Source organism: Microtus oregoni, unplaced genomic scaffold (genome assembly GCF_018167655.1).
Source record: "Microtus oregoni isolate MIOR12 unplaced genomic scaffold, Mior012 000086F_ref0000336, whole genome shotgun sequence".
Taxonomy (NCBI): Eukaryota; Metazoa; Chordata; class Mammalia; order Rodentia; family Cricetidae; genus Microtus; species Microtus oregoni.
Window position 1 is genome coordinate 2,736,290 of NW_024544552.1, and position 13,876 is coordinate 2,750,165.

The 13,876-nt window shown below is 43.6% G+C and overlaps 1 protein-coding gene across 1 annotated transcript in view; it reads left to right on the top strand.

Annotated features, from left to right (window-relative positions):
- The first annotated feature begins 10,871 nt into the window (after positions 1-10,871).
- LOC121442116 (sodium/potassium-transporting ATPase subunit alpha-4) overlaps positions 10,872-13,876 on the top strand; it is a 35,412-nt gene continuing 32,407 nt past the window's right edge. Inside the window, exons 1-2 of the mRNA XM_041643597.1 lie at positions 10,872-11,024; positions 11,203-11,262. Of these exons, the coding sequence (XP_041499531.1) occupies positions 10,872-11,024; positions 11,203-11,262 (213 nt within the window). The remainder of the gene's footprint in view (positions 11,025-11,202; positions 11,263-13,876) is intronic.

The window sequence follows — 13,876 nt, forward strand, 5'->3', positions numbered from 1 at the left end:
GCCCCTTTGTTATAACTATCACTGGAGTAGCGGTGGTGGTAGGAGTTGTCATCCTAGCGGCTGTCACAGTGACTATAGCTCACTCCACGCCTTTAAAGCCCGGCAGTGGTGGCGCACACCTTTAATCCCAGCACTTGGGAGGCAGAGGCAGGTGGATCTCTGTGAGTTCGAGACCAGCCTGGTCTACAAGAGCTAGTTCCAGGACAGGCTCCAAAACCACAGAGAAACCTTGTCTCAAAAAACCAAAAAATAAAAAAATAAAATGACAGTTTTCACTGTAAATGCTAAGAATAAAACCAGATTAAAGCTTACTTTGATCTCATCTCAGGGTCTGTCTTCTTGATGGATCCTCTGCCAATAACACTTTCTTTTCCCATGCTTGGCTTCCCCACCCTCTCATTCAGACATTAACTTAGACATTACCTCTCCTGGGAAGCATCTCAGGCAGCTAGCATTCCTGACATTTCTTTTCTATTCAATTTCCTTTTATTAGTAAATACTAACTCAAATTTAGGTATGAAAATGGACGGATGAATGGATGGATGGATGGATAGATGATGGGTAGATAAATGATGGATGGATGATAGACGAATGTATAATGGATCGATGGATGAAGGATGGATGAATGGATGATGGATGGATGATGGATGGATGGATGAATGTGTGGATGGATTGGTGGATTAATATGTTAAGGTATATTCACATGATGGATGGATGATGGATGGATGGATGGATGGATGGATGATGGATGGATGGATGATGGATGGATGGGTGGATTAATATATTAAGGTATATTCACATGATAGGGACTGGAGAGGTGACTCACTGGTTAAGAGCACTGATTTCCTTCCAGAGACAACCAGGATTCAATTGCCAGCACCCACACGGTGACTCACAACTTTCTGTAACTCCAGTCCCAGATGGTACAACACCTTTTTTTTCTTTTGGCCTCTGTGAGCACTGCAAGCACATGGTACACAGACATGCATGCAGACAAAACACCCATTGTCTTAGTCACTGTTCTGTGGCTGTGAAGAGACACCATGACCAAGGCAACTCTTACCAAAGGGAGCGTTTAATTGGGGGCTTGCTTAGAGTTCAAAAGGGTAGTCCATTATGGCAGGGAGCATAACATGGGCATGTAATTAAGCAGACAGACAAGTAACTGAGAGCTACATCAGGCAGAGAGAGATTGAGCCTACCTAGGGCTCTTAAAACATCAAAGCCTACTCCCCATGTAGGCTACATCAACAAGGCCACATCTCTTCATACTTCATAGTCCACCAACTGGGAATATGTGAGCATGCAAATATGTGAGCCAATAGAGGGACCAGTCTCTGTGAAATTACTGCATCACACACACAAAGTGCATAAATAAACAAGAAGAAAACAGAGAGCAATCCGGCTACCTTCGAGAGAGTCTTTGCCAAGGGCTAGGAGATACTACTGAAAGTAATGCTGGAAAGTAGAGCCGGCTTCCACCCAGGAAGAAGTACTCTCCATAGCATGACTCCTTTACCAAGAGAACTAAAATTGTGATAATTCACCAGAAAAAGACAGCCAGATGAAAGATCAAAATACGAAGAACATGCCCAAAAATGGTAGCAAATAACAAAGAAAGACACAGAATAGAAAAAAAAAAAAAAACACATTTTTTTTTTTTTTTGAAACAAAGTCTCACTGTGTGTCTCTGGCATGCTTGAAACTAGAGGTGTAGATCAGGCTAGCCTCAAACCCAGATCTGCCTGTCTTGCTTCTGGAGTGCTGGGATTAAATGTATGAACCCAGCCAAAAGAGGCTTTAAAAAACATCCCTTGAGCTGGGTAGGCTAATGACAAATGTCAGTAATCTCAGCCTCTGGAGGAGTGTGAGTTCAAGACCAGCCTGGACCACAGAGTAAGTCTGTGTCTCAACACCAAACGGGATGAAAAAAATGGCTCAGCAGTGAAGTACATTCGTTGCTCTCACAGAGGACCCATATTTGGTTCCCAGCACCCACACCCAATGACTCTCAAACACATAAAACTCCAGTTCAAGGAGGATCCGGTGCCCTCTTCCGGTCTCTGATGGCACTTGCACACACGTGGTTTACATACCTACACTTGAGTAGACACATATACATACTATAAAATAATTTTTTTAATTAGTTCCAAGCTGGGCGGTGGTGGCGCACGCCTTTAATCCCAGTATTTGGGAGGCAGAGGCAGGCGGATCTCTGTGAGTTCGAGGCCAGACTGGTCTACAAGAGCTAGTGCCAGGACAGGCTCCAAAGCCACAGAGAAACCCTGTCTCAAAAACAAACAAAAAAAAAAACCAAAATAAATAAATAAATAAAATTAGCTCCAAGATTCAAGTTTTATTTTTGAATTCTTTGAAGAATATATTATTTCAACTCTACTAGAATGTAGGGGGTGACATTTTGAATTGCCTAGCCTATTTTATGAGAGACAAGTATCATTTTAATAAAATTTTATAATGCTTATAATAACTCCATGGGAATTCAAGGGAGTATATTACAAGGAAAATGTTAGTAACAACTCAGACAAACTGGAAACATTAACAAATAATCATTTCAAATGACACTGAAAAGTCTATCTGTAAAACTCAGCATCTACTCCTAGTTCAGATATTGAGGGAAAAACATACTGGGACATGCAATTGTGTTCAGAGAAGAGAGAAAGGGATGAAGTCCAGAAAACTAACCACAACTATACCTTCACAACCCTGAGTAAGCAGTTAGCACTTAAAAAAAAATACAAACAGGGGGCTGGGGAGGCAGGTGTCAATTGATAAAGCCCTTGCCACATAAGCACAAAGGACTCAAGTTCAGATGCCCCCACAGGCACACATGTAAAAAAAGCCAGGTATGATTGTGTGTGGCTGTGATCCTAATGCAGGGAGGTATAGACAGGAAGATCGTGTTGCTTGCTGGCAAGCTAGTCTTGCTAAATTCTGTGTTCAGTGAGAGACTCTTTCCCAAAAAAAATAAGGTGAGGAGTGATTGGGGAAGACAACCAGCTCCTAACTGTGCACGTGTGCGCGCACACACACACATACACACACACGTGCACTTGAATCTACACACTCATGACCCATTTACATAAACAAAAATTTTTCAGTTATCTAGGAGTAGGAGCCCACATCTGTAAATCCTAGCATTTTCAACGTTGAAGACAAAGAACTGCACATTTGAGGCCTGCAGAGGATACACAGTGAGACTGTTTTAAAAAAAAAAAAAAGTAAGGAGTCAGACTATAACAAGTGAAAACCACATTAATTTTTGGAAGAGCACAACTGCCTCTAACACCAGGAAAGCCAGACTGTGGTGGGCAGAATGAAAATAGCCTCCATAGACTTCTATAGTCTCATGAAGGGTCGCCAGTTGGCAAAACTATCTGGGAAGGATTAGGAGGCATGGTCTTGTTGTCAGAGATGTGTCACTGAAGGCCATGAGGTTTCAAAAGTCCACGACATTTCTGGTTAGCTCTCTCTCTTTCTCGGCTTTGTGGCAGTCGTTTCAACACTACTATCCCAGTACCATGCCTGCCTGCTGCCATGTTCCCCACCATGGTGTTCATGGACTTGAACCATCTGGAACGGTGAACCCCAACAAACCTTCCTTTTGTAGGTTAGCTTGGTCATGGTGTCTCTTCACAGCATCAGAAAAGTAGCTGAGACACAACCCACACAAAGAAACAGCAGCAAAAACAAAAGGCCCTGAGTTTACAGAACACAAACCTTAGCCGAATGCATCATTAAATACTGGAAATAGAAAACAGGGAACAAAGGACTTGTTTTTGCAACAGAATCAAAACAAGCTGTGCTTGAGTCTCGGTGTGTCCAGCATACTGTATTAAAGAAAATTGAAAATCAGAATGACAAAAATAAACACTTGAATACACGAGGACGAATCCTGGCTGCTGTTCAGGAAGCCTGACCGTACAGAGACCAACAAGTTACTCCACAGGAGGCTATCCAACATCAAGGCAAGTCTTCACTGTATTTTTATAAAACATAAATCACTGTTTGTGACAGTCAGGTGTAGTGGTAACCAGGCAAGAACCTGAGTCTTTAAAGAGTAAACTAAGCCAGGCAGTGGTGGCGCACACCTTTAATCCCAGCACTGGTGAAGCAGAGACAGGGGGATCTCCATGAGTTCAAAGCCAGCCTGGTCTACTGAGTGAATTCTAGGACAGGTTCCAAAGCTACAGAGAAACCCTGTCTGGGGGGGGGGGGGTAAACTAATAGGGAAGTCTGGTGCTTAGCCTATTTAACCAGACAGATTTTAAACACTTCAGACCTCCCTCAGTGGCTTCATTATCAAAGTCGTCTATAGATGGAAGCTGAAATTTGCCCCGTATTTGACTTCGATTGGGGAACTATTTGTAGACTGGCTGTGCTGTGCCAGACAGCACTCCAGAGGCTGGGTATACAGCCAGCGAAGGCTGCAGGGAATGGGCAATTAGCAAGTCAACAGATAATGGGCAAGGCGGTCTCCGAGGGAGAAAGTGTTGTGCAGAGATGGATAGGGCTGGCCAGAGGCACCACTTTGCACTCAGCTGGCAGAGGTTTCTCTGAGAAGGTAAGCTTGGGGGCTAAGATCTGTAACTCAGAATGAGCATTCCAGAAACAATTTGAATGAATTATGTCCCCTCGGCTCTGCCTCTGGGAATCTCCCAGGTTCACATCTAAGTGCCACAGAGACGTTGCATAAAAAGAAACTCTGATTTCAGCTCCAGTCCAACCTCATTCTTTTAATTTCTTTATAAATTAGCTTTACAAGTGTTTGCCTACATGTGCAAATGTGCAATACACACATGCCCGGTGCCCACGGGCCAAAAGAGGACATTGGATCTCCTGGAAGTGGAACTACAGACGACTATGAGCTGCCATGTGGGTGCTGGGAACTGAACCTGGGTCCTCTGGAAGAGCAGCCAGTGCTCTTACCTGCTGAGAGGTCTCCCACTTCCTCTAACTTTAAGACTTTTGTGATTGATATTAAAGACAAGATCTCATTAGGAAAGGGAAATAGAATAGATATTTATGGATGGATGGGGGATCTGGGATGGGAGGATCAGTAGGGAGGGAGAGGAGAGAGAGTAAGTTGTGGGAAGGAATATGGGGAAAGACAGCTAAAATTAAGGGGCATTCAAGAGGTAGTATGGAAACCTAATACAGAAGAATCTTCCTAAAATATATACATATATGAAGGCACTCTAAATGAAATCACCAAATAATGATGGAGACAGATCCCAATTGACCATCTCTTGTCATCAAATGAAGCTTTTCCAGTACCAGATGGGTTACATCTAATTGAATTGTTGGCCAAAGGGAACCTACAGGAACCCTCAGAAACTCAGGATGTTGCCAAGACTATAGGTTGTTCCCCACAAACTGACAGGAAAGCCCCACTGCTGAAGAGAACACCTATATAACTAATTGAACAGGAACAAGTCGAGCTGGTACCTACACAGACCCTTCATCCCTGTGTTCCAGGGTCTTTGGCACAGGAAGGTACTCTGCATGTTAGCAAAAGGGAAATGGAAACACCAAGCTAGCCTCAAACCCTCTGTCTACAATGGGGCACTCCCTGCACGAAATGCTAGGCCAATGGTGCCACAAAGCTTGTGGGAGTGACCAACCAATAGCTGATCTGACTTAAGGCCCCGTCCATGAGATAGAACCCATATCCAACACTACTTGGGTAACCAAGAACCTGAGACTAGATAGTCCAGGGACCTAGACAAAATCAAATAAGACTGGTCTAAATAAGAAAAAAAATATATACAATGATGAAACAATTTCTAATGACAACTAAACTCGTAGATAAGTAATTTGTTCAGCCATCATCAGAGAAGCTTCATCCTGGAGCAGATGGGAACAGATACGGGAGCCCACAGTCAGACATTACATAGAGAACTGGAGAACCTTGGAGCACCCAGCTCTAAATGGGATGCTTCCATCAGATTCTTCCCCACAGAGCTCAGGGAACCTCGTGAAAGAGGAAGCAGTAAGGATGGAAGAGACAGAGGGCATGGAAGACACCAAAGATACAAAACCCTCTTAATCAACCTGGGCAAAGCTCATATGAACTCACAGAGACTGACGCAGCCCAGACGGGGCCTGCACGGGTCTGCAGCAGGTCCTCCGCGTCTGCACTATGCTTTAGTGTTTTTATGGGACTCCTGAGTGTGTGAACAAACGGGTCTATGATTCTTCTACCTTCTCTTTGGGTTCTTTTGCTTCTGTTGGTTTGTCTTGTCCAATTTTGATCTGCTAAGTTTTTTATTTTTTCTGTTTGTTTGGGTTTTTTGTTTGTTTTGGAGGTTTTTGCTTGTTTGTTTTTTGTTTTTTCAAGACGGGATTTCTCTGTGTAGCCCTAGCTGTCCTGGAACTAGCTCTGTAAACCAGGCTGGCTTGAACTGATCCGCCTGCCTCTGCCTCCCAAATGCTGGGATTAAAGGCGTGCTCCCCCACCACCTGGCCCATCTGATAGTTTTTATTTTATCGTTTCTATTTTATTTTTTTAAAAAATAATGAATAAATGAGTGAAAACCTAGCCGCTAGGGTAGAAGTTAATGACTAAGCTGTGGGAGGGAAGATCAGTTTTCTCCAGTGGAATGACACCAACTACCCCAGGGCAGACCACATGTTCAGGAGTATCTAATCTACATACAATGGGCTCCACTGTCTTTTTGTGTACTCTCTTTTGGTTACAGTTTGGATTTTTGTTTGTTTGTTTTGTTTTCTTTTTGAATATTGATATATTTTGTATTTTAGGTTTTGGGAGGTTTATTCTTTTAGAAAGAACTTAAAGTTGGATGGGTAGGGAAGAGGAGAGGATCTGGAAGGAATTGGGGGAGGGGAAGAATATTGAAATTTCCAAACTGTTTTATATAATAAAAATGTTTTTAAAAACTGGGAAAACTTTTGCAGTGTAAATGGCAGTGGAGTGTAATAACTCAATTTAAAAAAAGAAAACAATAAAATTGAACAAATGATAGTATAATTCACAGAAGGGAAAAGGCAGTCCAGAACACAATCCACCAACATATTGGAAAATACACAAACAATAACTTTAAAAAATTAAAACTCTTGAGAAGTCAAGGTCACCCTGTGTGGAGGGTGGCCTTTGCTACATCTTACGGCTAAGCTCCAAGGCAATGCCCTTTTAATAGCGGTTGGCAGAATATTTTAAGACTGTAAATGAGCTTACCATATGATTCAGCAATGGAAATCGATTCTACAGAAATAGAGGCTAAAGCTATCTCTAACCAGTTTGCCTCCATGGCAATGTTTTTTTTTTTTTTCATGGTTAAGAAAACAGATGGGAAATAGCCTCTCATCATTCAGTCGTGGGAGTTACGGTACAAGCCGTGGTCAGTACAGACTGTGGAAAGCCTGCAGGAGCTGAGAGACAAGCAAGCGTCGTGCACCTGACAAGTTGATAAATGAGAGGAGGATTGAATAGCCACGTGAAGATTAAAAACACATCTCCTCTTAGGTCTCCACTTGAACAAACATAGGAAAAACCGGAAAGATGGGCAGCATTTTAATATCAACTGTTTCTGCCTTGGAACGGTTGTGGGGAAGGGAAAGGGGGACTTTTGCCTTTCATTTTACACTTTTGCTTTATTTTGTTTGTTTGTTTGTTTGTTTTTCCAGGACGGGGTTTCTCTGTGTAGTCCTGGCTGTCCTGGAACTCACTCTGTAGACCAGGCTGGCTTGGAACTCAGAGATCCACCTGCCTCTGCCTCCTAGGATTAAAGGTGTTTGCTGCCACCATTCAGCAGATACTTTTTAAAAAATACAAGATAAGATCTCACCATATATATATATATATATATATATATATATATATATATATCACCATATAACCCAGGCTGGTCTCAAACTCAAGGATCTTTTGGTTCATCTCCTGCATCTCCTGAGTGTTGAGATTATTTCATTTTATAGATAGCAGAGGAAGTATGTGTGTGTGTGTGTGTGTGTGTGTGTGTGTGTGTGTATGTGTGGTGTGTACGAAGGCCAGAGCTATTGCCACGTTTTTTGAGACAAGGTCTCTCTGAAGCAGGAGCACACTGATTCAACTAGAGTGACGGGCCAGCCACACCAGGGATCCCTAGCACTGTGAGCGCAGACACGCATCACCACATCCAGCTTTTCGTGTGGGTGCTGGGGATCTGAACTGCAGGCCTTAGGCTCACATGGCAAGCTCTTCACGGACTGAGCTATGTCCACAGCTCCACTTACTTTCTTCTTTTTACTAAAGAAGGAAGGCAATCTCTGAAGGAAAGAGACAAACCTCTGTTCTGGTTGGGAAGGGGAACCAGTGCGAAGGATGCCATTGGTGTGAGAGATGCTTTAAGTTCCATCATAACCAAAACCACACACAGCCAAAACACAGTTAAATATCAAATAACTGAAACGTATGTGATCTCATAACTGAAAAATATATTTGATAGAAATATAAGCTTCTTCAGATCCATTTGAATAAAACGTTTAAAAAAATAATTAGCACAATGCACTAACAACTAGTGAGAAAAAAAGCCATGGAATCTGAAGGAGAGTGGGAGAGGCATATGGGATGGTTTGAAGTAAGGAAAGAGAAGAAAGAAATGTTATTATACTATAATCTAAAAATTTAAAAATGATTAAGGCATAACTGTCACATAAAAGTCAAGGCACTTAGTGAGATACTAGAGAAGGTAAACAGAAGAGATAAACACATAATTTAATTTTGTACATTTTTTATGTGTGTGTGTGCAGGTACATGACATGAATGTGTAGGTCAGAAGACATCTGGAAGTTGGTTCTCTCCTTCCACCATGTGGCTTCTGGGGATTGAACCTGGGTCATCAAGCTTGGCAACAAACGCCTTTACCCGCTGAGCCATCTTGCTAGCCAAGACATTTTAAAGGAAGGGGGAGACTGCATATCATGCGGGACAGTTTTGTTTCCAGGGAGAACTGCACATTTAGCTGCACATAAAACCACTAAGAATGAATCCAAAATAGTCACTGAACACACACCATTCACTCTCAGGTTATTTTGTGTGTGGAGCAAGGAAAGCTTCTTCAAATGTTCCACGTGTGACCCCTTTTCTCCCGAGAAAGTGTTACACGAATTTGCATGCTCGTGATACGAACGTGCGTGTTTACTTTTACATAATTAAATATTGGCTGAATGTTTGTCATTGCCCAACAATATTTTTCAGAGATTACCAAAATTTTTATTTTATAATGAATCACCAATGCCGAGAATACCATTTCCCATCAACATGCAGTACAAAACGGGAAAAATACATTTCAGAAACTGTTTTCTGTCATGTTTCTGTGAGAACAGAAAACTTTGCATGTAGAGTAAAAACACTGGGCGTGGAGGTGATGACTCGGCAGTAGTGGAACTTGCTGCCCACCCCTGAGGGCCCGAGCTCCAGCCCCAGGAGCCCAGTTGTCCTCTGTCCTCCAACATAGGCACTGTGTCATGTGCACGCATGCAACACACACACGTAGACCACACACACAGTGTTTAATTGGGCCACGGTATTTCCAGCAGCATTAATTGTACCCATGTAGCAGTACCAAGTGTGCATGTGCTCGGAACCAAGGCTATGACGAAACTGCATGGCGTTCCAGGAGTGGGCACTGCCAGACGTATCCCATGCTTGATTTAAAATTAATCTGTCGTTATTGTATAATCAGAAACTTTTATTGTTGTCAGCTTTTTTTGAGCACACACACCCATTTAATTACACAACCATATGCAGGGTGGCCACACACCGTTTGAGAAGCTAGGAGGTAAAGCGCCTCACTTTGATTCTTACGAGTGCTACTTTACAAGGTGGAAGGCATTTTTCTAAACAGAAAAGGGAGTACGGAAAGGGTAGTTAATCTGCACAAAGTCATACAGCTATTAGACGAAGACTCCGTACTCAAACACAGGACAAAGTCCAAGGCCCAAAGTTTATCTCCCTAGTCAATCTCCAAAACTGAAAAATTAAATTCAATATTGGTCAATGGCAGAGCATCACTAGAACTGGAAATGGTGGCCCACACCATTGATCCCAATACTCAGGGATGCAGAGACAAGAGAAGGAACATAGATCCTAGGTCAGTCTAGTACAGAGCTAGTTCTGAACCAGCAAGAGGCCAATAACTACACACACACCTACACACACACACACACCTACACACACACACACACACCTACACACACACACACACACACACACACACACACACACGTCTTTAGTTTTTGAGCAACCTAACTGGAGCATGCCTAGCCTCAGAAGTCACGTGACCATACAAAGACTTTGCTCTAGTTTTGTTGTCTGAGCCACAGTCTCTCTGTGGCAGAACCTGCTCCAGTCATCCTCACCCCAAGACAGAGAGGTTTGTGGGTTCTTGATTAGAATTTTCATGAGCCCATTATGATGCCAGGCCTAGGCTGTTGCCATAGCACCCACAGGACCTGGGGCTGGGGCACCTGGCCTGCCCAGAAGCTCACTCTCACCTTGGCTCCCACCTGCACTTCCCACCTGCTGAGCCCCTCAGTCTTCATCTTTTAGGTACCCAGGTACCCTCCACGCCCATCTCCCTCTGTACCTCCACCCTTACCTGCAGGGTCTAGGTTCACTCGGCCTGGTGCTTCCTTCTCCACCCTTGCCGCTCAGACCTGCTCCCTTCCGCACCTTTCCTTTCCCGTGTTGCACCGCGACTCCCTCCCCATTCATACCACTCCTTTACTCTCCCCACCCCACTGCCCACCTCCAACTCCGTGACCCTTCCTGCCACTCGCTCCCACATCCTTACCCTCCTTGCTTTCTTCCCACTAGTTGAGCAGAGCCAGCTGTGTCTAGAGATCACGTGATGGAGCCTGGAAAAGAAAAAGAGACTGTGGCCCCTCAGGAGCCTAATCTAAGCCCAAAACCTGATGCGAGGCCTATAATGATAAATAAAAATCTACAAAAAGGGGGGAAGAAGAAGAAAGATTTAGACGAGCTGAAGAAGGAAGCGGCTATGGTGAGGAAAGCAAAGCAAATCACCCTTGAAACACTTCTAGGCCTTCTGCCTGGTTGCCTTCCACATCCTGCCAGGAGAACAAAGCACACTGCCAGGACTCTCCCTTTCCCGCTTCCTCCCTCCTCTCTGCACACCTTGAGGTCACCGTCTCACCGTGTTGACTCTTCTGTCCCCTTAGGATGACCACAAGCTAACCTTGGATGAGTTGAGCGCCAAGTACTCTGTGGACTTGACCAAGGTGAGTGTGAACTGCCCAAGAGAGGCAGAGGTTCTCATGGACTTGGGGCCACAAGGACAGTGCAGAGACACCCCCTCCCCTCATCTTCAAACCCAACTTTGTATCTCTTACCCTCAAGCCCTGCAGAGTTCCATGAAATTCTAGTTGGGAAAGATGACCCCAGTAACTACCCCAGAGAGAGGCTACGGGTAGATCGGAGAGGCCTGCCTTTGTTTATCCTCGGGATCTGCTCAGTTTCTTAGGATTTATCAAGGACTCCACAGAGCTTTGGCTTAGGTAGAAATAACATAATCAGTATTTGCCACAGTAAAATTAAAGCTGGCAAATTTTAAATGTATTTTCCAGTTCCTTTACAAATAGAGTAGCAGCCAGGAATGTAGCTCAGCGGTACACCCCTGAGTGGGACCCTGAGTTCAACCCCCAGAATTTCGAATGAAAGAGGAGGGGAAAAGGAAAGGTTTATTATAAACTAGTAGCAATAATATTTTAACCAAACAACTAAATTTTCAAAAATATTATATTTTACAAACTTCTTTTTTGTTTGTTTTCAAGACAGCAGCCTTGTACAACCTTGGCTGGCCTAGAGCTCACTCTTGTAGACCAGGTGGGCCTGGAACTCACAGAGATCCACCCATCTCTGCCTCCCGAGTGCTGGAATTAAAGGTGTGCGCCTCTAACCTGCCCACCTATATTTTACAGAATTTTTTTGTAATTTATTACAACTTTATTTTATGTACATTGGTGTGAAGGTGTCAGATCCCCCTAGAACTCGAGTTACAGACAGTTGTGAGCTGCCATGTAGGGGCTGGAATTGAACCCAGGTCCTCTGGAAGAGCAGCCAGTGCTCTTAACCATTGAACCATCTCTCCAGGCTCCAAACTTCTTTAATGCCTAGTTTTCTAATAGAAAAATCTGAATCCTCCTCCCTTGGTATTAAATCTACTGGAACATGTCATGAAGACTGGAAATCTTGAAGTGTCATCTTTCTATTAGGGGACAGAATTCCTGAATCTGTGGTGGGTTGGATGAGAAGGGCCCCATAGGCTCATATATTTCAGACCTTTGTCTCCAGTTGGTGGAACACTTGGGAAGGACTAGGAGGTGTGGCCTCATTGGAGGAGGTGTGTCACCAAGGCTTTGAAGTTTCAAATGTCCAGGCACTCCTAGCTGTCTCTCTCTGCCTTCTGCCTGTGGATCAGGATGCGAGCTCTCAGCTACTGCCTGTCAGCTGCCGTGCTCCCCGCCATGATGGTCATGACTCTAACCCTCTGGAACTGTGAGCCCCAGCAAACTCTTTCTTGTATAAGCTGCATTGGTAATGGTGTCTCCTCACAGCAGTAGAAAAATAACGTAAGACGGAGACAAACAATGTAGAGAGTCATTTTGCCTCACAGCTCTGAGGGCTCAGGTCGTGGTCTCTTGCTGCCACTATTTCATAATTTTTAGTTTAGTTTTGTTTTGTTTTTCGAGATAGAGTTTCTCCGTGTAGCCCTAACTTTCCTGGAACTTGTTTTGTAGACCAGGCTGACCTTGAACTCGTAGAGATTCACCTGCCTCTGCCTCTCAAGTGCTGGGATTTAAGGCATTTTCTATTACTGCCCAGTGGAGCCACTATTTCTAAGTCTGAGGGGAAGAAGGAAACACGTGAATGAGCAAAGCTGCTTACCTCAGGGCAGACAGGAAGGTGGAGGAAGAATCCTTTCAAGGATGCCTTCCCGTGACCTACTTCCCATGGCCTACTTCCTGTGACCAATTTCCTCCACCTAAATTGTCTCCTAATATTCCTGCCATAAGCTGGGAACCAGGTTGCTTGGGAAACACTTAAGAGTCAATCCTTAACATCTATCATACACATTTGTTTGGGTTTTTTGTTTTGTTTTGTTTTGTTTTTTGTTTTGTGAGACAAGGTTTCACTGTTTAGATCAGGCTGTCCTGGAACTTGCTGGCCAAACATCCATTCTCAAGAATGAATAAAAAAGACAACGTATTATTAAAAGCTTTAGATCTTCCAGGACAGGCACCAATAACTACAGAGAAACCCTGTCTCGAAAAACCAAAATAAAATAAAATAGAAGCTTTAGACCTTATGGGTCCCTAGAAAGTATTGGAGTCCCCTTGGGTCTTTTTGAGAAGTTAAGGGAATGGATGATAGGGTTTAGATTCTATTTTCACATAATATAAAGGAAAAAGCACAGAGGTGTGTGCATAAGACTATAATAAAAAAAAATCTATCCGAGTGGTGGTGCATGCCTTTAATCCCAGCAATCAGAAGGCAGAGGCAAGCGGATCTCTGTGAGTTCAAGGCCAGCCTGATCTGCAAAACCAGTTCTAGGACAGACCCAAAAGCTACTCAGAGAAACTCTGTCCCCCCCCCCCAAAAAAAAAAGAAAAAAAAATCTATGCATTTGTGTCTTTAGTTTGATTTTCTCTTATTTCCAAACTAGAAGGCCAAAGTGTAAATGCTAGTAACCAGCATTGTGGATCATAGCCCCAGGAGGCTAGGATACCATAATCATTTCTATATGTTTGTTTTTGACTTGAGCTCCCTAGGGGTAATCTTTAGTTTCATTGATTGATTGTGCCTATGTTTATGCGTGTGGGTGTAAAGCCACCA